The sequence below is a fragment of the Topomyia yanbarensis genome, chromosome 1, assembly GCF_030247195.1.
Source record: "Topomyia yanbarensis strain Yona2022 chromosome 1, ASM3024719v1, whole genome shotgun sequence".
Lineage (NCBI taxonomy): Eukaryota > Metazoa > Arthropoda > Insecta > Diptera > Culicidae > Topomyia > Topomyia yanbarensis.
In genome coordinates, this window is record NC_080670.1 from 58,527,370 (window position 1) to 58,555,066 (window position 27,697).

Sequence of the window (27,697 nt, forward strand, 5' to 3'; positions counted from 1 at the left end):
GGATCGATCAATAAGACTTTAGCAGTTTTGATGTTTTGGGTATAATATTGTAGTAACTAAAATAACAGGTTTTATGCCTCGAAGTAAAACAAAAAATAACATAGCTGAACATCAACAGGTCGAAACGTGGCTTCTGTTTTCTCTTCCTAAATAACTAGCTAAAATAAACCTAGCGGAGCAGTTCCCGAGGGTTAACAAAATGATTACATCGTAAAATATGAAAAACACAAGCTTGGGCGAACCTAAAATATACTTACAGAACTATAACATAACGTTTTCTTTTTGTTTGTTTTTTTTCAGAATGCAATAAAAAATATAAACGTGGAAGTTAGATTGCAAAAATATGGCGATTCTACAAGTGTATGAATGTATACAACTTCTATGTAAAATATGTTTTTTTCTTGTGTAAATTTGTTTGTTTTTGTCTCTACTTCGTTTATATCTGCTTTTCTTTGAAGAAATTACGCCTACGATTAAAGATTAACCCTTTTTTTTGTTTGTGTATAATAATCAATAAAAATATTTACATATTCGAAAGGTTTGATTTTCGTTTTGTTGTTGTTGTAGACTTCTCTTTGTGTTCGCTCTTCCCATTTACTTCATTTCAGCTTATTTGCTATAAATATTCGCGCCTTTCTAACAGAGTAAAATAAAACTCGCCCTACGGGGTTGCCCTACCACACTCACACTCGTTTGCTTCCTATATGAAAAAAATCTTATGCAATAAAAGTGCATCGTTATTTGCTTGACCAATCTCGCTTTTCCTTTTTTTTTTAGTTCCTGGACTTTTTTCGCCGCTTCGCGTGTACAATAAAATAAAACATTATCTCGCGATTATTGTTGTAAAATAAAATTGGAGATCATTCATTTTTCTCAGTTTTGGATAATAAATATTGTTTAAAATAGTATAATATTACGAATAAAATTGTAAATAGTGTTAATAAAAGGAAAAATTAAAATAGTAATAATATTGGTAAAACAACATAATATCTTTCGTTTTTCCTTTCTTTTAAAAAGAAGTTTTCGAAGGGATGTTTTTTCACACGAATCCAGCTAAGCACACCAACCACAGCTTAGCTTCCATCATACGTTCGCTACGATCTGAGTGTATGCGCTATTCTATCAAACCGGTAGACGTTTACGATGACTCGAGCCGGTGTGCCACGATGACTTGACCAATTTGTTTTTTTTTGTGTTTTTGTAAAGCGTACGAATATTTACTGCCATAGCTTTAAGCTATGCATTGGTTTTTTCCCGTTACACAGCAATGATGTGAAGGAGGGTTTTGTTTGGTACTCACGTATTTCAGGGCCGAATCCGAGCAACGCACTTACCTTGTTGCTACCTAACGATTCGGCTTCAGAATTCTTGCTCCGGCGGTCAATCACTGAATGTACAGTGTGTTGAGTACTAGAACGTGATGGTTGTTTTTGGCCAATGTCACGACGTACCCTTCGGATGTTATTTTGAGACCACAGCAACGTGAAACCTGAATGTTGTGGGGCGGAATGGAAAGTATTCAATTTCTGACAGTTAAATTGATATGCAATTGTACGAACCTTAACATAGGGACACTCATATTCCGACTGCAACTGTCCGTCCTTGGAGTAGCAAGCCACGTGGAAGCGGTTGCCGTGAGAATCGCCAATCAGGACATCACCAGCGTCGGATATATCGATACCATTCGGGAAGCAGGTAACTTTCTCGCTACCGATACGATACTTGAACGTACCCTCCTCGGAGAAAACTGCCACACAGTGTCCTTTAAAATCGCACACGTAGAAGTCAGAACCTGAGGGATGTGGGAGAAAAGCCACAATCAGCTGTATGATGATTCGAATAATACATGTTCGATTATAAACAACAGAAAACAATTCGTCGTTAGAACGCGATTCGTTTTATTTAACAACAGTCCTAGAGAAAATGTTTTTTAAGGCGTAAATAAGAGCAAAAAGATCCGGTGATGTGGTTTGCACAGGCGGAAGCATAGTTCCTCCTTGCAAACGATGTTAGTGATCATATGGGCCATGCACAGATGACGTAGCATTTTTGGGATGGGGAAAGTATGTACATTTTGTGACGAATTGTTACAACGGGCTGGTAGGGTTAGCAGTTGTACGAAGTATCATTAATAGAAAAAAATTACCGCGCTCAAAATTCATTTATTCCAGAAAACCATTTGGTTATTTATTTGTTATATCGTCACCAACAAAGCCCTTGGCCCTAATGGTGCTGCTTAAACTAATTACATTTAAGGATGAACAATATTTTTGTTTTCACAGGGTGTCGACTCATTTCTGAAAATGAAATTCCCTGATTTTCCAGGTTTTTCCAGACCTTTTCATATATTTTCCAGAGTGCTCAAACAAACCAATTAAATTCACATTTTTCAATATTTATTGTTTGATTTTTTTCCTTTTTTATTTCGACTATATGTTAAAAATTTTTCTTTTTTTACATTTTAACGACATTCAATTAGCTAGAGATTACTAGGAAGGGAAAGTTTTGAAATTTTAGAGCCATAGTACTCAAGTGAAAGCAAGGATATGCAGTATACAGATCGGAAAACTAGAAGTGGCATGGTCATCAGAACAGGCTTAATACCGTAACTTTTGTCTTCTGTTTATGGGTCTGAAGTCCTCAGTACCGGTAGTACTGGTACCCGAATATTTTTTTCAAACCATTCGAGAAGCACTTCAGAGATAAATTGAATACTTGATTTGTTCTGATTAAAAAAACGTGTTTATTGTTTTAACATGCTTCGAAATGGAATGTCTCATTTCAGCACAAGTTATTTTATGTATACGGCACTTTATTTTATTTCGAGATCTACGTCACCTTGAAATCAGTAACTGTTAAGCGGTGGGACTTTCGTCGACATCAACAGATAGTAAATGTAAGAAAATTTATTATCAACAGTAAATCAAAGCGAGAATGGCAGTGAATCCAAGCAGGTTGCTCGCATTTTCTTTCGGCATTATCGCTTTGCTGTAAATTTATTTCGACCTTTATGCGGTTTGCCTGATATTCTCTTATGCATAGCCAGGTTGCTTACTTTTCTGTAAACTATGGAGTTTTTCTGACTTTTCCGATCACTAAAAATATCAAATCGCTCCATTCGCAGTCCACCAATTTTAAAATTGTTAGCTACTAAATCAATGTTCGTTATTTTATAGATAAAGATTTAAGGGTAAACTGCCCCGGCATTGTATGGCAACACGTCCAATGTTAAAAGGATATGAAATGTTCGATTGGATTCGTTTTTTGACAGCTAAACGCGAATCCAATCGACCCAAAAAGGCCAACGTCTTATTATGCACCACCCAGGAAATAATGGAAACAAGTCAGAATGTCGCTACTAAAAAAAATCAAAACTAACGTATACGTCTCTTACGCTAGATGTGAATATTTGAGATTTAGTACAATATCGGTAAAATTTTATTTCGACCAAATAGTGCAGGAATTTAAACATTCCGTTCAGTACAATGGGAGATGGAAATGTTTAACTTCTAGAATAATTATGATGAAGGCCCCACTTCATTTCTTCACAAAGGTGTAAGCTCAACGATTTATCTAGAAGATAATTAATATAATTTAAAGCCACCTTTCAGACCGGTATTTTGAAACGGGACTGTCCACAGATTTGTAAGAGCCAACTTCACCGAACTGTCCAGAGCTACGTCCTTCTAATTAAATAAATATTCTCATTCTGGAAAAATTACTGCAAAGTTATTTTGTTAATACAAAATCATCCATCGATTTTTTCACAACTCTGAAATAGGGTCATAATTCGAAAAAATGAATAAAAGTCGGATAACCATGAGAAAAAATAGATTAGCCTGCTAACAAATTATAGAAATCGGTTTTTGATAAAATTGCTTATGATTTGAAACAGTTTTTTAGCTTCCCATTTGCCTGCTAATCTCCCACTAATTCGTCTTATCAGAGATTATGTACCCTCTAAAAAGGTCACTTGGAATATAATAAATAGGGGAACCCGGGATTAGTTGGCGGTTGGGGTAAGTTGCGAAATACTCTTTTCTCCGTTTTTATTAGACATATCGCGCAGCCTCTCAGTAATGTGCAACACATTATCCAATGTGTTTTTGTTGTAAAACATTTTGTTTTGTAGAAGTTGTGGGCGATATTGTTTTCGAGAATACCAAGTAAATTTTCATAATTTTAAACATTTTGCGTAATTTAAGATGATTTTCAATCGATTCAAGGAATCGATATATTTTACGATAGTGCGTAAAGAGAGATTTCAGAATCCGTACAGAGATTACACATACCCACAAACAATGTTTTGGAATCTTTTCTTATAAAGTATTCGTTTGAGGTAAGTTGGCAGTGACGCACACGGGTCAAGTTGGCGTTACTATTTACAGTGCAAAAATGGTCATAAAATATTTTTATTTCTGGAATTCACTCCAAAGTCTTACTTTGGATCTGATTGTGCATCTTGTCGATGTAGGGAACATTTACTTCAGTCAATCGTCGAAGAATTTCGAAAATTTTCTTTTCAATATGGAGTACACGTCAAACCTTCCAGCACATTTCATAAGGACATCTGAAGCAATTTTTATTTGATTGCTTATTTTCTGGCATTCCGCAATTTTACCCCATACATACCGCCAACTTACCCCGGGACTTGGGTAAGTTGACGGCTTTTCCGGGTCACATATTTTTGTCTCTAAAAATAGAGTCAATGCAGAAAAATTTTAATAAAATTCAGGGACGTTGCCAACAGTCTGCCCTTTCATGTAACGTGTTCTATTTTGCAAGAACTACCTAAATCAAATCGGTTAAAATTGAAAACTAAAAACACCACCAACTATCCTCGGCCTTTCCTACAAATAAAGTGAATATAAATGCAATCTGCAAATAGCATTCGACAAATAATAGTCGCCACGATCTGACGTGAGTGTTAATACACTATTGATTTTATTTTTGCGATGATTGTCTGTTTGTTGTGAGATGAGTGAAGCTTCGCTGCAAAAGGGAAGCAAACTTCGATTAAATACACTATCTGTTGATTTTAAGTACTGTCGTATTCGTCCATCTGTAGTGGAAGGTGAATTGAAACTGGAGCTTATGGAAGTCATATTCATACAATTTCAAATCCAATATTGATAACGTTCAATTGTTAAGCGGATTTGAGTGCTTAAATGTTAGGTAACTACATGGTACGCGAGTATCTTTCCAGATTTCAATTAAAAAAATTACAATGTATTTTCGTTAGCTAGAACCTGAAATTTGGTGACATCTCAGAACATCATCAGGCTTAAATTTTAGGGAGATAAAATTGGGTAATGGGCCTGAGGGAAACATCTTGGTTGTTTCTACCCCATAACAGACTGACATTACTATGGTATTTTGTAATTGAGCCAAATATTTGTAGATGTTTTGGAATAAGGAAGTTATCTATTTTTTTAAACCTGCTATAGGGAATCGTATGAGATTGTCTTATTTCCGGAAAACCGCATTCCCGGAGGTGTGTCCCATCAGTAGAATACTATTTGTAAATTTCAAATAATCCTAGCAATATGGATGTCAAAATTCTTGGGATTGCCTCATAGTCGTATTAGACTATCTGATAATTTGACTCCGGAACGGTCTTCGCGGAACAGGTTTGCGTAAGAGATCCACAACTTTATTAGGTTTCTTAATGATTTTGTCTGTTTTATACTTAGCCAGTGAGCAGAACAGACAAATGACTTCATCTGCAGACGAAGATCAGATGCAGGCAAAGTTTCGAAAATTCGCCGAAGCAAATTCGTGATAAGTAGTATGCGTTACCTAATGTCGCTATGAACGAGCACTGAACACGTGTGGCACTGAGTTGAGCTTAAAGTTAACTCGATAGCTGGTACATGAGAAAATTTGAATAAAACAAGTTTGCCCCGTTGAGAAGTAATTGATTACAATCCCCAAAGTTGGTTATATAAGCTGCCGCGAAGCAAGAGATAAGCTACAATGCAATATACTGTTATACGGTCATAAGGATTTATTTCTAGAATCAACAAATTTTTCAAAACATTTATTGTATTTTTTTGGCTTTTAAAGTAATATGCTTCTTATTTTTCAATGCATAGCCCAGGTTTAAGATTTTGGCAATGCAACTAGATTATCAACAATATGTTTGATTGGCTCCACCACTCCGTGTATAACATTATGGACCCATCTTCAACATTTTGTAAATATAAACATGCCCACGGCTCGGCCAAGCTAATACATTGACCCGTGTAAAAGTAAACGGCCTGGTCATACCAAGCGTAATCATATTTGCCTTACAGAGTCAGGTGAACCACTACAAGGCCGCCGATAATTCAATTTGGCATCCATATTATAAAATATAAATTAACATTGTTGTGGGAAGTTGTAATTATCAGATAGATCGAATGTTGTTATTCTCCCTAGTATAAAATATGTTGAGAGGAGCACGCGTGTTCAACTGAAAAGTTGAGTAATTATTCTCCTGTCGCATTTTAAAATAATGGGCCGAATTTTTTCCCTGATTTTAATGCAAATTCCCTGAAAATTCCAGGTTTTTCCAGGTCAAATAGAATTCCCTGAAAATCCCTGATTTTCCAGGTTTTTTTCCAGGAATCGACACCCTGATTTCATCAAATTCTTCGTCACATGGAAGTCAAACACCGTCGCCACATTGTTGAAAATACGCTGATTGTAATATTCACCGCACAACACCACTATCGTTGAGGGTATACAGAGTGGTTGTGAGCCATCGAATGATCCTAGAAGAAAGCGATTTGAAGTAGGGCAGATGCGGTTTCATCGTCTATCGAAACATGAGTCAAGGATCGCGAGTTCACAATCTTGGTTAGTAAGTTACAGAGGACTTCATCGCTGGGCTTCCTCAGAATCACCATCAGGTTCCGCTTCACTATTGTGATTAGTGGCTCCCAACTGCCGCTCATGTACAGGGTTACTTCCATCTGGTCCCTGCTGAACTCTTTTATTACTTTCTCTAGGTTCACTTCCGCTGTTGCTTCCTTTAATTCTCGATTCGTTCCTATGAAACAGGTGCTCCGGTCGCTGTAGATCGTACTTGGAGTTCTTCGGCGTGCTAGAAAATTTCTAGCATCCATGATGCACGAATCGATGTTGAGGATTTGTATCACATCGATATGGATCTCCCGTGTGGTCAGGCTTGTGGTTAATATTCTCCAACGTTTCTCCACTCGACGACATACGGCCAACTTCCTCCAATGGTCCGAAGTGATCAACGCCTGCATGCGTGAACGGGCGAGCTAAAACATCGAGTCTTTCTGACGGGAGGTCTGCTACTATAGGTGGCCGTTGGATAGATCTTTTTTGCAATGCTTCGGAACGGTCTCGTGGTTTCGGTAATGATATTTGTTATGGTAATGTGCACTTATGAGTTTAGTAGTGTGATGGTTACCGGGTAGGATGATTGGATTCTTGGCATCTTCAGTAGCTAACACACGGGGACTTATTCTTCCTCGCAATCATATAAGACCATGGACGTCCAACCAGTGGGACAGATCCAGCTCACAGTACACTTAGAACAGGCGGCTTCGATTTCAGGAGGATTACTACTTCATCAAAATAGACTTCTTGTTGAGCTTGACGTATCACGTAACGTTCGGTCATCAGAGATTCCTCCAAAGTAGGAGGTCCACTCATGATGGGCTTATTCTGGTTCATCAGACGACAGTTTGCGGGGAAACGATTAATAGCAATAGCGACGTTGATCATTCGCTTTCAACAGAGAGACATTAATTGCAGCATCCGGATTGATGAAGTGCACGAGCAGGCGCGGACGGAATTCAATATCGGTTTTGCTTCCCTTCTCTAATTGGTGTGGTCATGTTTTTTTCCACCTACTAGAAGAAGTACGGGCCAATGTACCAGCTCGAACTCATATCTGGAAACTTCTACTACTTTGTAGCATCATCTACAACATTAAGTTTTGTCGCCACCCAACGCCATTGGTGCAGCTATGTGGCTTCCAAAATCTCGCTGACCAGAGATACGATGGAGGGTGAATATCGACTATGATCGAAGTTCAACCAACAAATCTTGTACCTGGAATCCGTGCGATAGAAGAGTTTGTCTACCGAAAAGGACAATGAATTGACGACTGACCGCGCGAGTCTTACGCTGATTACTGCAGATTCACACTCTAGTCCCGGGATTATTTGGTATCTCGGTGGCGCGACTCTAGTGTTGGCGACGATGAAGGAGCATCGGATGACTCCGTTTTAGACGAAGCGTAAGTTGCAGGCAGCGGCCATGGCGTTCTCACTCGCATCCACGAATGTGTGTAACTAAACATGCTCGTAACCACGAGTGAAATTTGAGCGGAAGCGTCTTGGAATATGGACTTTTTCGACTCTAAGCCAGATGTTGTCGTCAATCTTATCATCCTGCTGAATGCCGGGCTTTTTGCAACACAGTCTTTAAATGAGCGAGAAACGCAATGAGCCCAAAAGTGCCCATCAGAACTCGTAGTACTTCTCGCTTCGTTGGTCGGTGATGGCCTTTTAATAGGTCACGGTCATAACGATCCCAGCCAATTTTGAAGGTTAAAACATTTGCTTCGGTACACCACCACATGCCAATTACCTTTTCCGTGGCAATTTCTGGTGAAAGGTCCAAGTTCTTGTCGGTGGTAATGGTCTCCTGCAAAGACTTCAAGAAGCCTTCAGAATTTCTAGTTCAATTGCGAATTTCGAATGCGTCTTGCGAGTGCACGAATGCTACGTCCTGTGCAAACCTGATCGCTTTTTCTTCAGTGTCGACACTCACTAACATGTCGTCTACGTAGCGCTGTTTCTTGATAACTTCTGTGACGGGTGGATATATCTGTGCGAAGCGATCGGCATTCATGTTCAACACATACTGAGCACAGCTCGAGGAACCTCAATCGCCAAAGGTCATAACTATTATCGCGTAGACAGAAGTTATCCGTTCTCATTTGTCCAATAATATCGTTGGCACTGCTGGTTCGGTCCCCGAATCATCACCTTGTGAAACAACTCCCTGATGTCACCAGTCAAAGCAATGGGGCTCTCACGAAGGCGAATCAGCACGGTGTACAGAGGGAGGGCAGTATGTAGGGGCCTTTGAACAGTGCCGAATTGAGGGGCTTGGCTGCTGCGTCCCATACCATTCTTACCTTCCCAGGTTTGTTCGGGTTCGTGACCGGAAACATTGGAAGATACCACGTATGCTGGAACGATTGCTGCAGCTCATCCTCCGTCAGCTTACGAATTGCTCAGGTGATCAGCTATTTTTTGAGCCAGAGTTTCGGCGAGCGCTTTGTCCTTGAGCATCCGTTTACCCGGGCATTGTCCGGCTGACGCGGATTAAATGAGTGCCATAGTAGGACTGTTTCGTAGTGTTGTTACGTGAATCTGGTCGGATTGTGTAAGAGATAGGGCTTCTTGGTCCTCGACGGAGAGGAGTGCCCTACGCGTCTTCGTGATACTCAGACTATCTAGTGAGAAATAATCCTTTACGATTAAAATTGTGGTCGTACGCCCTGGTATGATGAAATCGGTAGTCCTTGCAGATAACGGTTGACCTGCGAGAGTTCTTTAATGTCCATCGTATGTAACGGGAGCATTAGTTCGTTCACTGTTCGGGCGTCGTTGATGGTATAGCTCTTAGTTCCACCGTGAATACCAGCTATTTCTAGTCCAACGATACGTGAATTCGTTTCTTATCGCTGTATCCCACCGGTCCAGTGCAGACACAGCGGCCTAATCTCTCCTTTCAGCTCGAGATCGCGTCGCCAAGTTCTTCATCAGTGTAAGAGCGGATCGATCATTGAGAAACGCATAAGTTCGCACAGATCTATGCTCTTCATGTACTAATACGGATAGGTAGCGGAACAGGGTGTCGCTGGATTTTGTAGTGTGCGTTGCAACCGTGCGCCATCGTTGAATTCGATTCTGGGAATGATGTTTTCTGGATGGAGATGTTGAGGTCGTGGTTTTGGATGCCATTCCTGTAACTGATGGGTGCTGCTTTTGGTCGTTATTAGGCAATGTATGGTGCTTGTTTCAGCATCCGTCATTCCTCATACTTTTACATGACACAAACCATTGTGACGACAGACACCGTCTATAGAGCGAGAACTCCCGTACTATGGCCAACCTAGAATCCCGAGAGAGCCCCAGAAAACGTATGCACTTTTAACGGTCTTGCAAGCTGCAAATTCAGAAAATATTGCCAGAAGTTGTTCCTCAAGCTTTATTCACATAGGCAACAAATCCCCGACATCATACGGGGAACGTGCCATTTGAGTCAATATAATGCGATCCCTGCCATAGGTCCTTACTAATACTACACAAAAATCAAAAGATCATATCTTTTAGAAATATAATTTCGTTCACTCACCATTTATTGCGATATCAGAAGGTTCCCTCATGAAATCGCTACAGTCGAACCAATGGATGAGGTTTCCATCTTCCGAAATAATAAAAACTGTAGGCGAAACGCTGTCAACCGCCACGATTAAACCCTTATTTGTCACAGCCAAACCGGCGACTATATCAATATAGCTGGAAGAAACAAGAGAACTGTTAACACCAACCTCCGCTCATCAATCACAATAGTTGCCGAGAACAGCGGATACATACCGAATCGCTATCTTTTTGATGAAATGGCCATTTTTGGAGAAAATTTGCATTCGGGAGCGCTCGTTGCCTCGATCACACACAACAAACTTAGCGCTCGAACGCATCACAGCCACCTTGCGTGGGTAGAACAGCTGTCCTTCCTCTTTCCCAGGAACACCGAAGGAAAACTTGAACGTTCCGGTTTTTTCGAATATCTCGATACGATGATTGTTGGTATCGGCCACCACAATTTCTTCATCCACTCCGAGACAGAATCCATGAGGCGAGTTGAATTGGCCCTTAGTTTGCCCGAGCGAGCCAAACTTGCAACGAATCTGCATTGGTGTTGCTTTAGTGCGTCCATTAACCTGGAACCGACTCATGGCAGCCATATCGTTTCCCAGAGATGAATCCATTGACATCGGCGATGTGGGAAGCATTGCTGATGCTGGTCCCGGAAGACCAGAGAAGTCATTCAACAGCGAAAGGTTGTCGATGTTCGGATGGGGTGGCATCATTGGTCCTGCCTGAAGATCTGGATTGTTCAGCCCATATTTTGCGAGGGCTTGAAAAGCGTTTTGATCGCCTGAAATCAAATCAGCTAGCGTGAAGTTGGTAGTAGGATTGCTATTGACTGGTACAATAGCATCAGTCATGTCGTTCGACGTTTCAGCCAGATTGGCCAATCGATGCAAGTTGTACTCGGCAATGCTAGTCAAACCCGGTAGCGTAGCGGATCCCCCAACGGTTGCCGGTGCAGCTGCCATATGATTGTTAGCAATGGGAGTCGAAGCTGTAGGTTCAGGAGTTAGAACGTGTGGCATCATATAGCTAGCTCCTAGATTGGAGATGTCTCCATCGAATGACGACTGCATCGATGTTGGTAGCGATATAGGGCTGCTAGCAGTGACCGATCCCGTCAACGGACCTTGAGACAATCCACAACTGCCACTGTTGTTGGCAGGAGGTTTATTGATCAATATGGCCATTCCTGGTAACGACGGTGGCGGTGTAGTTTCCTTTGGACTTGGTGGGGTGGTTTCCGTATGGAACGATCCGAACAATTCGGGAGCGATTTGGTCAAACTTTTCGAAGCTTGTTTGAAATTCGAACGAAAAGTTCACATCCACCTTGGGAGTTGATCCGATCAAGCTACTAAACTGAGTGGAAATCATTTTCTTCAAGCTCAATAGTTCCGGACCGTTTGCCTGTTCTAGCACTTTTTTCGTGAACTTGGCAGTATTTTCAATTTTCTCCGTTGATTTTTCCACATTGTGGAACAAATCCATTATCTTCAATTCGCGTTCAGAATGCAACTTTTCGAGATTCTTTAGCGCGTTATCGCGACACTTTTCCAAAACCGCCTTGAAGCTTTGGAATGACTCGTTGATCAGATCACGAGCTGTTTCGAATTGGTTCTGCAGATCGTGCAAGGCAGCATCTAGATTGGTTGTGGCTTGGTTGCAGCAATCAATTTTTGCCTTAGCATCCTTCATCAGGTTTTCCAATTCCAACCGCATCGGTTTCTCTGCTTCGCTGATAATCTGGTAGTTATGTTCTTTACCCTTGTGCTCGCCAATCAAACACTCATTGCACACCGGGATTTGACAATTAAAACAGAAATATTTCAGATTCTCTGGTGGATGAACGGAACAATATAGCGGCTTATGAATGGCAACTTTTTCGGAAGATTTGCGTAAATCTTCCAATTGCACAACCTTATGATCTTCGAAGCAGCGCATATAACGATGAGCGTTGTCGCAACTGGCACACAGAAAGTTTGCGCAATCATTGCAGCGCGAGATGGCCATTTCCTTGCTCTTGCACGAGGTACAAGCCAACATTGACGGCTCTATGGTGGATAAATCCAACACGTTTGTTAAAATGTAATCCTGGTGCAGGGTTCCAACTCCTTTCGGTCCAACCTTAGTCGACTGCTTGCACGTAGGACACTCAATCAAACCTTCTAATTTCTTGGCTTCGTCATCGTCCAGAAGCTTGTCCAGACATGTTTCGCAAAAAACGTGCAGACAAGACAATACCCTTGGAGAAGCGTACTTGTTCCTGCAAATAAAAGAAATATTAGTAGTCACCGATAAAAGCGAAGCAGTAAGTATTTGATTGGTCAACTCACTGACAAAGCTCACAGTCCTGATCCATACACTCAGAGAGCGATCCATTTTCCAACGGGTAGCCATTGACGGATTCCGGTGCACCAACGCTTCCAGTGCTGCGTACACCGTTACCTTCGGATTCTAAATCGTCAAAAGGAACACTATCGACTAGCGTGAACACATCAGGAAATAATGGTCCACCAGCCGTCGATGACGGAATGCTTGTTGGCGCCGGTTTTCCCGTAGGGACGTTTTCCGGAGTTGGCGACATTGAAATCAAGGGGGCATCGATGCCAACCATGCCGTTGCTAACCACTGCTCCCGACGGTGCACTTGTTGGGGTTGGTACGATAGGCACCGTGTTCACCGCAAGCGCTGGTGGAGTATCTGATCCTGAACCGCAAACCGAAGGTGGTGGGGCACAATTTGGAACAGGAGTTGCCATAGGTTTTACGATGCCAGCCGGCGGGATGGGATTGTTGGTGCTATTACCGCTACCACCGGTGATAGCACTCGGAAAAGTAAACACGCCAACCGATGCCATAGACATGAACAAAAGAATCGACGATGAGTAGGGGCGACTTTTGATACCTTCTGTACCTTATACGGAATACTGACGAGATTTGCTAGACTGCTTCTAACACTTGGCACCACGTGGGACGATACTAGAGACCAGCTCCAAACGTTTGCACACGGCGCTTACGAACAGGTAGGGAATATTTTGACACCAGTACAACTGGAACTTTGTCTTCCTCGAGCTGTCTCGTTTGCTTCTTTGGTGAAAGTGGAACGTTTTCCGCGTTCTTCGAGTGATGAACAGTACTCGCTTCTGCACGTAATCACACTTGCTCCGGATCCGAAACCCGAATTTGCGTTCGATTCTTCCTGGGTTGATTGATCGCTTGGTTCTCCGATTCGGCTGGGGTAAGTGACTCCAATTGTAATTGTTGATTTTTGGTGTAAAAGTAAGTTTCTATTAGGCCACTGTTTTTGTTCTTACTTTAAACAATCCTGCCTAATGTCTACGGGTGCGTAGAAAAGTGGGAGAGAGTAAAACGTAGAACGAAAAAAATACGTTAGTGATTATATTTGTCTAGAATTTAGAAAGGAAACGTATTAGGTGACCACGTGGTAGAAACGGAAAATGAACATATTTTTCAGATAGCAAGGCTTGCTGTGATTAGTTCGATTTATTCACTCATGGGAATTGAGTGTGGTGCTCATGTGCCAGCGGGTCCAACAGTTTGCGTTGATGATACACAGGGACCCGGCAATGGATCACAATTGGTCGGTGTTAAGTCAGACCGGACTAAGTGACAAAATATTGATTTCGAGAAAAACGAGTTTAATGTTTGAATCGCAGCATCCTTTACATTATGATTGGAAATTAATTTTTGCCATAATTCTTTTTTATTGTTACATATTTCAAACCTGGCTGGCAACAGTAGCTATTTTCTTTATCCAGTGCTATCATTATCTCATTTTTTGATGTTTTGCGACATAGTCCGGTCTGACTTAACACCGACCAATTGATCCTGATATAAAGGGTGTTTTTAACATTTTTTGTCAAGTGGAAGCTACTGACAACTGAGTTGACGTACTATCCTAATTAATTTTTAATTACCGCAGTTTTCTTTGCAAATTCATCATGCAAAAGTGTACGCATGAACGTTTCCCAATTTTGGAATTTTGAATCAAAAATGACCGTTTGGTCAAGCAAAGTTTTCGCAGGTTGCTGCCAAAGCATTATGTAGCGTTTACATTATGGGTGGTAAATTGGATGCTGGAGCCAGCTGCTGGCAAACCAGCGGCTGGCGATGTGCACACTCTTGTTGATAGATTAGATGCTGGATGCGTAAAAAAACATTTTTTGACATATTATTGAAAACTGTTCTTTCACTAATTCAAAATCATTTGGATAGTTAAACGTTGCTGCTGAAAAGTTGCTGGTGCATTATTCGGCGTAGAACATGGAAGTTCCAAGGAGGTCCGGTGCATAGTTCGTTGGCAATTGAAATTTTCAACCGCATATCATTCGGTGGACCTTGATTATTACAAATCGTCGCTGTTGTGCTCTCTTATGATAAGCACCATTTGGCGCATTTCGAGAAAAACGATTTTTAAAGTTTAAGATTGAATATCTTGAAATTTATAAATGGTATAAACAATACAAAGAAGACAATTGATGCGTCTATCTATTCTGTATTAATCTCTCAAATATTACGTAGAACGGTTTACCATGTTGCGAGTTTTTACTATAAATGTAAATAAAATTCGCACTCACACGTGTCATAGGTGTGCATTGTTGACAAAATTTGTATGGCATGCTTGATGGCATGTCATAATCGTGCATGGAAAATTTTCCATAGAAAAAAAATCATCAATTATTAACTTTTATTCATATCTTTGGCTTCATTTGGTCTATAAACAATCGGTGAGATGCATTTTGAAGGAAATGAGTCAGGGAATCTAAAAAAAAAGTTATTTTTGGTTACAGTGTTGCCAAATATGCTATATTTCCAGTTTAAAACTAAAACTGATTTTTTTCTCACAATTCGTGTATTTTTGTTTTGAAAATGATTATGCCATTGTGTTTCTCAGATAGTTTTACACATAAAAACATCTTATGCATCAAGATAACTTGAGCCAATCCTCAGACACAGTCATCTTAAGCAAAAAATTAAAAATTTCTCAGCGCGTTTCTCGCTATATCTCAGTAACCAAGCAGAATATCAAAATTCTGAAAACGCCACTTTGTAGATATTTTTTAGACAGGGTATGTGGCATATCTAACTCAGTTTACCCCAAAATGGCGTTTGTCATAAGATAGCACAACAACGAAGAAATATGATAGCAAGTTCTTTTCGGGCGATCTGGAGGTAGTAGCAGTTGCTGGTTACACGACCTTCACTAATCCGTTTGGGACGCGATGTCTGATGATCGCCTCGAGACCAATAGGTGGCGACGATGATCTCCAGAAAAGGATTGCATTGCGTCCAGGAGTAGATCAGAGGAGCCTTGAGCCAATTAAAAGCACGGCTCAACGCGGACGACTAATCGAACTTGGGATTCGTCTTTAGCGGTTCATCCAATGGATATTCGCATATTCTACACAAACTTCTTATAATTTAAAGAATCCCACTTTGGATACGTCAATCATTGCCGGCATGAGCTGAATTACCTCAAACTCAAACCTGGGCTCGGTCATACTCTATAGATACTTGATTTGATTCCCACTGAATCAGAACTGCTGTAGACGTTGCAAAGATTGTAGATTGTGCCAATGCTCTTCATCAGGTGCTCTGCCCACTACGATATGGTTCAGGTTACGGCCGGATTGCATGAGTTCAGCCAACATGTTTTCCCGCTGTTGAAGAAACGCCCGGATTACACGAATCAACCGAGATGTCTGCTCTGTAGTGCAGACTATCGAAACAGCCATATGACAGGATACTTCAATTGCGAGGTATATAAGAAGAGGATTTCAATGAAAATAACATAAGAGAATCTAAATCATTGTTGGTCCATCCTCTTCACTCGCAGTTCAGCGGTCCTTCTTGTAACTGTCGAATTAGTTTCGAGAACCATTTTCACCCGGTTGTCGAGATGCCCAACCTACCGCAGCCGTTGGACGAACGATGAGTTTTTATCCAAGCTACTGTTGGATTTCGTGGCTCATACGACGTCTCCATATTGTGTCGTCAATTTGCACGTTACCGTAGATCGTTTGCAACATTTTCCGCTCGAAAACGCGAAGAGAGCGTTGGTCCTCTGCCAGCATAACCCAGCCGTAGAGGACAACCGAATTAATCAACTAATTTATTTATAATTAACTTTGTGCGGTACCATACTTTGTTCAACCAATGGGTTTTTGGAAGCTCAAAGTAACGTAAAATGGTGCTCACCATTGTCTGCCGATAGAGCAGATATGGCTGCGATACATGTTATGGAAAGATTACCCATCTAAGAAGTTATCGAGTGCTCACTCGAAGGCCACCAAGATGGACAGTGGAGCAGTATAACGTGATGCTATAACATGCTAATCGATAAGAAGATTGAACGAAAGCCAGTTGTCATCGGAGGAGACTTCCAATGTCTGAGCAGTGCATTGGGGGAGCACACTAACTAACGCAAGGCCGACTGAAAGTTCTAGCAAGGCTGGATGAAACGCTGTGTAACACAACACACTTTGCCAAGACGAACGGGAGTCCATCATCGACTTCACGATATCACGAAAACTGGATGAGTGGTGTCATGTCCCAGTTGATTCACCACAAAACGAAAGTGGTGCTAATCAGCAACTGCAAATCGCTTTAGTGAGCTCAGATTACCGTCGGAGATATAGCGGTAACATCGAAACGTGCATTGAATAGTGATAGGTGTTTGTCTAAACATTAATAATCAACTATGCTCTGAGAAGGCGGCGAATGTAACCAATGGTGATTCGAATGGTGCCGAACACTGGTTGTCCAATAAGAATTCTGATGAATGTGTACACATGTTTCCTGAAGCCACAGATGTTATAAAATCTAAACCTTTCGTAGATGATTATTACAATAATGCACCGACACCGCAACAGAAGCAGCGGAAGAGCTATCCAAGCACCAACGGACCATACAACACTTGAGACTTGGAGAAGTTGATAAAGCAAAACTACTTCCGCTAACCAACTACAAAGATTGGGAACGAACTCTAGGGATAATATGGAACCTAGTAGGTGATGTGTTTACGTTTTCTACCAGCTTTCATTTCCTCTTGATTCCGTACATTGACGGAAATCGCCGACGGATGGTCCTCAGGAGCATCATGAGATTATTTGTCCCACTGAGATTATTGACACCATTCCTAATTCACAGAACAATGTTAATTCAGGGTCGTTGGATAACGTGGCCGCCAGTCCTACTAAATGGGAACGAGATACCGAGCCACATACAGAAGGCGGTTTTGACGTCATTCCAGCATCTAACGAAGGAGAACTGACCTCTACAAACTATCGTCGCAGAAAAACTTCGAGCAACTTTTCTGGTCCATGATATCGCACTGTCAGTAAGTCTAACAGACGCCGGCAGAATATCGAAATGGAACGTCTATCACTGCTCGCTATGTGACGAACCGGACAAAAACAAAATGGTCCAGTGCGACACCTGTGACATCTGGTACCATTTTTCCTGCGCGAAGGTGACCGAAGCAGCAGCAGAAACAAGCTGGAGTTGCCCATTCTGTGGAGTTGGCCACAGTACTAATTCTCTTCCGCTCGGTAAAGTAGGCTCTTTGATGCAAGTAACGGATAAACTGCATCAAACGATCCGGAAACTTGGGCAAGCCGATAATATCTTATCTGTGCAATGTAGCAACACGAAAGCCAGCTCAAGCACGGTACCAAAATGATCGAATCGGAAGCGACAACTTCTGGTCCACCCACTTCGGCAACTAGCGGAAAACCTGAGAACAGTGTTAATCATCATATGCTCGACATTTGCGCCTGCGATCGCGAAACTTGAGACTATCTACACAAGGCAGTGAAAGAATATTTTTCTCTCCACAGAATGGGAGTGGCCAGACCGGAACCTTGCCCTGCTTGCAGAATATTATCGCTTGGGCTTTCTTTGGGTTAGCAACCAGTCCGTTTGCCGTTGCCCAGGTTGCGATTGAAGCCAGATCGTCATTGATAGCGTTTTAATGTACATGCTAAACAACGATGAACTGAGGCACGATTCCTGGGGGTGGCGTCAGAGAGGCATTTTCCGAGTAAAACTCATTTCGTGTCCCATCACTTGTCTTCGATTACCCAAAAAGGATTCGATTAACTGAACGGCGGTGTTGTCAAAACAGCATTCTCAACGCAGTTTTTGTTGTAGCTTGGCATGTCTTACACAGTTAAAAGCCAAACTAAAATCCACCAACAACGTAACTGTGCAGAATCGGTTGTCAAAGATGTTGTAGACATGATGTACAACCTTCGCCATTGCTGTGGTGGTACTGTGATGTGCCCAGCAGCCAGACTGGTGTTTGGCTAGAAAACGCGGATTTGCTTGCAAGAAGCCGGTAATTTGGGCAAGCAGAATTTTTTCCAGTAACAGCGGTGTGACGATATCCGTATTCCAAAGGGCGGGAGAAGCATCGATTATTGCGTGAAACGGATTAACTAAGAGCGGCAGGATGAACGGAGATAGCATCCTAGCAAAAGCAATGGGAATGTTATTGTGGGAGCATCGCGAGTGATTTTCTGCGCAGGAGCAGAATCGGGACAAATTTTCTTGGCAAAATTAAATATCCAACGATTCGAAAAATCTTCGCTTTCATTAGTCACGTTTCGATTCCTCATTCTTCTGGCTGTGTTCCAAAGAGTACTCATTGATGTTTCTCTTGACAAGCCATTAACGAAGTGTCTCCAATAACTAGATTTTTTGGCACGACGTATACTGTCAAATTTGTTTTGCAAAATGAAATAATTTTCAAAGTTCTCACGTATACCCCCTTTCTGTTTCATAATTTCTTTGTAGGCAACTTGTTTAGCTTCATATGCATCAGAGCACTCTTTGTCCCACCAAGGATTAGGGGGCCGTCTATTTATTGTCATTCCAGGATTGCATTTCGTTTGGGCTTGTTCTGCTGCTTCAATAATTAAACCCGCCAAGAATTCATATTCTTCGGTAGGGGGTAGCTCTTCTGTCGAAGCAAGAGAAGTGGAAATTAATGTTTCGTATGTTTTCCAATCAATATTTCGTGTTAAGTCATAAGGAACATTGATTGAATTCGTAAGGCCTAATTCACTGTTAATTGAAACAACGATTGGCAAATGATCGCTACCGTGAGGATCAGGTACAACCTTCCACGTGCAATCTAACCGAAGTGATGTCGAGCACAGAGATAGATCTAATGCACTTGGACGTGCAGGAGGTCTGGGGATGCGTGTTGTTTCGCCAGTATTTAAAACTGTCATATTAAATTCGTCACAAACATTGTATATCAAAGAGGATCGATTATCATTGTAGAGGGAACCCCACAATACTCCGTGCGAGTTGAAGTCTCCCAGTATCAGACGCGGAGCAGCCATCGATTCCACTACCTCAAAAATTTGACGTTGTCCAATTTGAACTTTGGGAGGTATATATATAGAAGCGATAGACATGTCTTTGCCTTTAATATTCGTTTGGACTGCTACAGCCTCAATGCCAGCAATCATGGGGATGGTAATTCTATAGAAAGAATAGCACTTTTTAATTCCTAGAAGCACTCCTCCATACGGGGTGTCTCGGTCTAGGCGAATAATGTTGAAATCATTTAAGTTGAAATTAATGTTTGAGGTAAGCCATGTTTCGCATAGAGCAAAAGCATCGCATTTTAAATTATGCAGTAAAATTTTTAAGGAATCAATTTTAGGTATGATACTTCTGCAATTCCACTGTAAAACAGTGATGGAATCTTTCATTGGAGGAGGTGAATTACCCATTGAAAGATACAATCGCTGCAAGGATGGGCCATTGAGCAATCAGCTGCTCTAAAAATGTTCTAATTGTTGGGAGGAAAGCTGAAAGTATACTCTTTAGTGGTTCAGAAATATTGAATGCTTTAAAAATCCAATCAACAATTTCAGAAAATTTCAATAATCCTACCCCCGGCTGAGGCTCAGAGGAAGTCGAAATTTTATTATTTCCAGTAATGGTGTTCTGTTTGGATTGTGCGTTCCCAAAACCGGGCGGAATTGATTTCGGTTTTGAATCGGAATTTTTCGGGTTTGGGCGCAGTTTATCTATTGGTGGAGAAATTTTAAGGCCCTTGCTTGGCAGCTTGGGAAAAGAAGACTGTTTTCTTTTTCTGGAATTTCCGGGTAAAACAAATGATGTACCTTCGCACGCTCCGTCAGAGTCAGACTGTTCCGAAAATAGAGATGTGTAAGTGTTTTCTAAGAAGATGGGTTTAGGGGTAGCATTTTTCAACATTTCTGCATAGGAGCGCTTAGACCTCTCCTTCAAGGATCGTTTAATTTTATCCTCACGCAATTTATAAATGGGGCATGCAGGGACCTCATGTGAGTTTTCTCCGCACATTAAACATTTTTCTGAATTTTCATTACATGTATCCTCTTGATGAGAACCCCCACATTTGCCACACCGTGCCTTATTGGAACAGTAAGTGGCTGTGTGGCCAAGCTGTTTGCAATTAAGGCAATTCATTACACGAGGGATAAAAAGGCGAACAGGGAGACGAATCTTATCGATAATGACATAGTTGGGCAGCGCAGACCCAGCGAAAGTCACTCGAAATGAGTCAGACAGTCGATAAACTTTTTTATCTCCTTCGTGTGATACTGAATGCAATTGCTTGCATTCAAGTATTTTTACGTCTTTAAGTATGGTGTCTTTGAAACGACCAACCCCATGCTTAACTAAGTCATCAACAGTCAAACTCGATTCTGTGATGACCCCATCAATTTCAATTTCCTTTGAAGGAATATACGCTCTATATTCACGCGTAAAAAGCTCGCAAGAAGCAATTGCATTGGCTTGTTTGAGACAACCAACGACAATGCGTATTTTATCTTTATTAACTTTGACGATCTCTTTTACATCCGAGAATCGCGAAGTCAAATCTTTAGAAATTTGAATGATATTTAGCGCCTTTGCTTTACGCCTAATAAATACAATCCATGGTCCCGTTGACGACTCTGGGTAAATTTTAATTCTAGTCGGATTTACATTTTCAGCATAAGGCTTAGGGGGAGGGTCTGTTACTCGTTCTCCCATCTCTTCATCCATTTTACCTAGTAAGAAAAACTATCACAAAAAGGAATGAAAAATATACCTGTTATCTGCTATCTATTAGGTGACGAAGACACCGGTAGAACACACCTCATGTGTTACGTTGTAAACTCGGTGCCCGTTGTTTGACAATGTGACACTTGCTGTCCTTCTTCGTCGCGTTGCTTCTTCAGTAGAGAAATAGTCCTACCTGCAACACTTCAAAACTCTCTCCGATTAAGCTGCTCGTCGGTATCACCACCACAAGCGCGCTTTCTCCGTTTCCACCACCTCGGCAGACAAATGTGTCTACCTGTGGCTTGCTGCGAAAATCCCACTGTCGATGCGGCACTTTTCGGTGCCACTTGTTTTCCTTATTCGTCGTACCACTTCTGCGGTAGACAAATAGAGAAAATGGGTCTACCTGTGACGCTTCCCTCTCGTCGATTAGAATTGCCCGACGACACCAATACACTATATTTTTTTCTGTGTGTACAGGCACGATCACTGTCGATTTCTGCCACCGCGGTAGGCAAATTCGTCTACCCGCGGTTTGCTGTCAAAATACCACTTGTCGAGGATGCCGTTGACCACGCCTCCGACGTATCAACTGTCGACTCACACTTAACAAACTCGTCTCTCACTCTCTCTCCCACAATAACGCATACAGCGTCTCGCACTCCGTCACTCTCTCGAGAACAAAACCTTCCACCTGGAGGCACAACCGTCTCGGTCGGTTGCAAAAACTGTTATGATGGGAATGTTATTCGATCCAGCTGCGTTTGTACTGATATCAGAGATTTTCATTGCAATATTGCCAAAGACTAACAGACATAACACTCGAAAACAATGCTTCGCCCGCTTTAACGGTCATTTTAAATATATTTGTAGTTGGGACTGTGGCCACATTTGAAATTATGGCGCCACTGACATATGAACTAGCATATGGGGGATAGACCAATAGTGAAAAATTGTTCGCAAACCTGAGGGGTAACCCACCAGTAAATGAGTGTTTGGGACTGTGAATAAAAGGTGGAGCTAGTGTTCTGGGAAAATTGTCGGATCGATGTTTTTTGAGGGAATTCCCTCATAGTGTTATGTCTGTTAGTCTGTGATATTGCTGCATGTCTCCAAATCAAAAAAGTGCGACATCAGGCCTGTGCAGGTGTTGATTGTTGCGCTCCGCGGATGCGGCTGGCAACAAAATTATCGGCTGCGCATGACCCTTAGCAAAAAGCTGATTCAGGCGGTCGGTGTCGATGTGAGCATCGTCGGAGGTCTACTTTGATTTGTTGTGGATTCTTTCCCTTTTAAGATTATTCGATAATCTCTTGGCAGTTCTATGCCAAGAGATTTTGCTCTATTTGCTGGTTCTTCCTGTCCACAGGTCGCACAAATATCCTTCGCCATACAGTGATACTCCCACATGCAGTATAGGTCTTTTTGGAAGTCGGGAGTTGGGAAAACGATTTCCGACGGAATTCGTTTTGTTTTAAACTTTGGTTCATACCGTTACAGACAATTGATACCGTGTAATTGACGATCCAGCATACAAAAAACGAGAAATCGACACAGATCTTTCATTAGGGCCTAAGTCGCAATGTACTCAAATGGAGAAAAATCAGTTTCAATATTCAGCGATGCTTTTCTAAATGTAGTTTTTATTGTAGGTATAAATTACTTTATGACCATGTTTTTCCGGAAGCATCTTTGGTTAAACCTTATGACAATATAACAAAGAATTTAATTCCTATGTGCTTTTAGTGGGTAGAAACTAAAAAAATGCTTACGCCCAATTTGCATCCCAGTCGTGATTTCGCCCTTCAGCAACCACCATTTGTGGAAGGGCTAAACTGTGTACATAATTTTCAGAAGGGCGCGGTAAAAGGGCTAAACTGGCTCTGTCTTGCTGGGTAGGGCGAGCTTGACAGTATACTTTTTAATAGGGCTCAACAAATGGGCGCATAGAAACCCAATGTAAATGGAAGGGCGCGTGCATCTTTTCTTCGAATTACATGAAAATATCGAAATATTCGAATCTTTATGTGCAACAACTATCGAGTAGACATGATCTACTATGCTTATCTATTTATATAATATCATTTATATAATAGAACCACCGTTTAAAGAATAATTTTGTGAATAATAACCGTATGCCCGGTTCTGTCAAAAAATGTAAGTTCAGCTTTTATATTCCATATTAGAAGAAGGGCCTAAGTCGAAATCCCGAAGAAAATGCATGTTTCGCCGTTTTGTTTTCTTTAATTATAAATGAACTGAAAACCATTTTAACTAATTTTCACCTCAATCTTGTAGTATTTTTGTCGCATAATGTCGTAAAAGCGAAAACGCAGCTTGTTTACATTTGCGATTTAAGCCCTAATGAAAGATCTATGTCGAAATATATATTACTATCAAAAATTTTCGCGAGGGCAGGAAATAGCGGCTGCATCACGAGCAGAGTTGCCAGATCGTTTCGTTCACAATCGGTTTATTATAAAATCAAACAGGGTCGTGCGTTTACTAACCTCATTGCTGACGATCATTAATTCATACATACGCACATAACCCACTTACTAATCCTCGCGTGTTTTCGGCAATTTATAAGCTATATCATAGGAATAAAACGTTTATAAAACAACGATTGTGTTGTCGGATGCAACAATTCTAGCAACCACTGATGTCATTTTCGTTCTTTTAATAGCGCTGCACCGGTGCATTCGTTGCTAAACGGTGCACTTGGGTGTAATAAGCACCATGCAAAAACAAGAATGCTCTTTCCTGGCTGAGACTTGAACACGCGATGAGTGGCTTATGAAACCTGCGTTTTATCCTATGAACCGCTAGGCCAGGCACGTGATATACACTAGTTCGAATGTTCCCATGGCCTCACATAAGGCATACAAATGTACCCAACAGGGTTTTGTGAATTAACAAAATACATACTATTACGATAATGAAATTCTACCCCTGGCTCGATTTTTTTCGCAAAAAGTTTCCAGTTTAAGGTTGGACAGAGAATGTTCAAAAATCGAAAACGAAAAAGCAGTTTTTTCAACACCGTATGTTAGATCTTCATAAAAATCAATCAGCTTATGTAGGATGTTGATACAGTACTGCTGATTGATTTTTATGAAGATCTAACACACGGTGTGGAAAAAAAACTGCTTTTTTCGTTTTCGATTTTTGCGCATTCTCTGTCCAACCTTAATTTGTTTGTATTCTGATCTGTTATACTGCTGAAAATTTCAAAAAAAAAAATGGATTGTATAACTCAGGGTGATTTCAAAGCAATCCGTGATACAAAAGGATGAGTAAATTTTAAAATCGATTCAATTGTGCAATGATAAACAGTTTCTATAATCTCCACTAGCAATGGTCGCCTAAGCATAAACAGGTACTATTCGTGTAGTTATTGGAAGTATTTAGTGCATATTGTCAGAACACCACAGAATTTTTCTTCTATAATCACTTTAAATTTCTTCTCGTTCTGCAAAACGGTTCCAGGTCTATTAAGACCTTGATGCAAACCAAAGATAGCACGTTTGTAATTACATAACTTTTGTCCTTCCTGCTGCCCACATAACGACGTATGAAACGAACACACGCAATTCACGCACGAACTGTTATCTGAGAATGCTGTGCTCGGTATAACCACAAAACCAAAAAAATCTCTGAACGCCAGCTGTCGGTGTTCATTCTTTAAAAAAAAACGAGAAATAACACGATCTTACGCTCAAGTCAAACACGGACAACACCTTGTACATTTCACCTCACCGTGAAAAACTTGAATGAGGTGTGACACGAATAGAACACAATCGACGTCTTACTAGTTACTACACTGGTCACCATTACGACAGGAGTGCGAAAAGTTGCATATATCACATCGAACGTACGAACGAGATTTAAAACGATAAAAAACAGACTGGTTGTGCAATGCAGACAATTGTCCTTGAAAAGTGAATAGCGAAAAAAATAGAGGAAAAATTTGCACCATTTCTCTCTGCTACTTACATATCCCACACGCCCTGTATTTGCGTAATCATTACGAGAATAATTCTTGACTAGCAAGAGGCTCTCGGCACTTTTTCTACACGTTTTACTGCACTAGACACCTTTTGTACTGTAGACTGTATTGTACGCCGGATGGACTCTAGAATCTTTCTACACCTTTCGCGAGATAAAAAGTGCATAAAACTCGCATCGGAAATCTACATGAGCAGCACTTCTACGCTGCAAGGTATTCACTGTTCTCAACGAGATGATGCTTGCCATGTGCACACAGAAAACACATACATGTAAATCAAGAAAGCGCACAGCAGCGAGAAAATTACCCTTTACTTGCAAAAATAAATAACGCTCATAGAACGCGGAATCCGCATCATACCGTCGTAGCTAGTGCCAACATTAGATCTGTGTTGGTGCCAAAATGAGGGGTTACTGGTTGTTTTACGTCTCTTTTCCACGTTTGGTATCGGATTTTTTTTTTTGGCAAACCGAGAACCACGCAGTAGCAACATCGTGCGAAGGGTTAGCACTCCATCTAAACCATAGCAGCAGGGCAGTGCAGGACACTGCGGTTTCGGTGGCGTGATATTCGCGAACATTGGAAAAGAAACGCATCCTGCTTATGATGGTTAGTTTAAAGCGGCACTGTAACATCAATTTAGTCGTGGCTTCCAAATACTAGGTACCAAATGCAAGTGTTTGCAAAGATTTTCCTAATTTATGAGGCAATGAAGTAAAGATTAGATTTATGAATCCAGGTTTATCTATATTTTGTTTATATCTATAGTAAGTCCGATACTATTACCGTATCAGTTTGGAACCCTACTATTTGTTACTGCAGATGTATTAGGTATTACTGGACACATAGTTTATGCCTTCGGCATTATTGTTTCCAATACCCCAACTAGGTATGTAACCCTGACTGATACTGTGTTAGGAGGTATTTTACTCAAAAACCACCCAAAAGCGATTTTCATATTTGAAATCAAAAGTACTAGATACTTCATCCGATGATTTGCAGTTCATTGAAATATATTTCTAAAATAGCTATTTGGCCCATACTGCATCTCGTACCTCTACCAAAGCACGGGTAATGAATGAATGATTTGAGTTCCCCAAAAAATTAATCAATATCTAATTGTTCTCTATTTAGGCTAATGATATGGAATTACCCAATTTACAAGGTACGTAACACCTTCAGTATAATTCTGACCGAATAATGAAGTCTTTCCTATACTTATTAGAGTATAGTATACACTTATTCAGGTCAAGGTTTCTAATCTTAAAGAACTCTAACGCAAGTTTTGGTGCTGGTCAATTTACATGCAATCGTCACAGATCTATCCAATTGCGAAACATGTTAAGTGTCGAATTAGTAGTCTGAGAATGTTCATAATTTTACAATTATTTTATGTAATATTTTACAAAACCGTATTCAATTAGGCTCCCATTCATTTATTAAATCACATTTTTATTTATTTTCCTTGACCTGATATACAGTGTAAACTAACTGTTTTTCGTACGCAATAAAACTAAAAATTACAAATTTAGAGGTACTTGATGGATGTTGCTAACAGCATCTTACGTAACAGTCTCAACAAAAAATAAGGTGCAAAAGTAGCAGGAAAATCACACTTCCGGCTAAAACTGCTTCTTAAAGAAACTGGCTCCACTGCGGACATAAAGCCGAGATTTTTAGCATGCGAAAAACGCAAGGGACGGCAGTGAACTTTTGGGTTGGAGCGGAGGGTTCGCGACAAAGCGACCACGGCTGGCAATAAAGGTGAGCGAGCTAGATTTTCGCTACTACTTGGTGTGCACCTCATCCATGAGCAGACGAGGGGAGTATAGCGAGAAAAAAACGCATTGGATCGATTGGCACATGAGCGCAGCACTGGTACCCGAACGAATGAACAAACCCATCCATCCACGGCGCACACTTCCGAGAGGATTTTTACGGCTGCTAATACTTTATCGCATTAAACTAAATCACTTTCCGGTTCTACAACACGGGAACAATCCTTATGCACTAATTTTAAGCACCGCGACACTATTTTTCAAAGGAAAAATCTCGCACAAAATGCAGACGAAAAGTTTACCCATCCTGAAGTAAGTGAAAAATCCCGACAGTGAATCTGAGCGCTGCGCTGATCGATAATGGCGGTTGCGAAAAAATGTGAGTTCTGATGGACAAACGATCAGTACCAAGGTGTTACTGTTTGCA

At 41.0% G+C, this 27,697-nt stretch overlaps 1 protein-coding gene across 4 annotated transcripts; it reads right to left on the reverse strand.

Moving 5' to 3' along the window:
- Window positions 1–25: 25 nt before the first annotated feature.
- Window positions 26–27,652, reverse strand: LOC131677711 (B-box type zinc finger protein ncl-1). 4 transcript variants are annotated; one of them, XM_058957697.1, is made up of 6 exons: window positions 27,573–27,652; window positions 12,745–13,746; window positions 10,632–12,674; window positions 10,390–10,553; window positions 1,560–1,792; window positions 26–1,489 (listed from the first exon to the last, which is right to left on the reverse strand). In XM_058957697.1, exons 2-6 carry the CDS (start codon window positions 13,272–13,274, stop codon window positions 1,385–1,387), a joined length of 3,075 nt encoding a protein of 1,024 aa, XP_058813680.1. In that variant the 5' UTR covers window positions 13,275–13,746; window positions 27,573–27,652; the 3' UTR covers window positions 26–1,384. The 4 variants fall into 4 exon arrangements, with proteins under 4 accessions (XP_058813680.1, XP_058813681.1, XP_058813682.1 ...); XM_058957698.1 differs by having other exon boundaries at window positions 27,517–27,595; XM_058957699.1 differs by lacking the exon at window positions 27,573–27,652 and adding an exon at window positions 25,480–26,270.
- Window positions 27,653–27,697: the final 45 nt, after the last annotated feature.

Bases quoted from the DNA above. Each gene is read 5' to 3' on its own strand.
- LOC131677711 (XM_058957697.1), bottom strand. From the start codon at position 13,274: ATGTCTATGGCATCGGTTGGCGTGTTTACTTTTCCGAGTGCTATCACC. The intron at 10,554-10,631 runs GTATGTATCCGC...TGTTTCTTCCAG, and splicing joins ATCAAAAAGATAGCGATTCG to CTATATTGATATAGTCGCCG. The intron at 1,490-1,559 runs GTTCGTACAATT...CACAACATTCAG, and splicing joins ATGAGTGTCCCTATGTTAAG to GTTTCACGTTGCTGTGGTCT.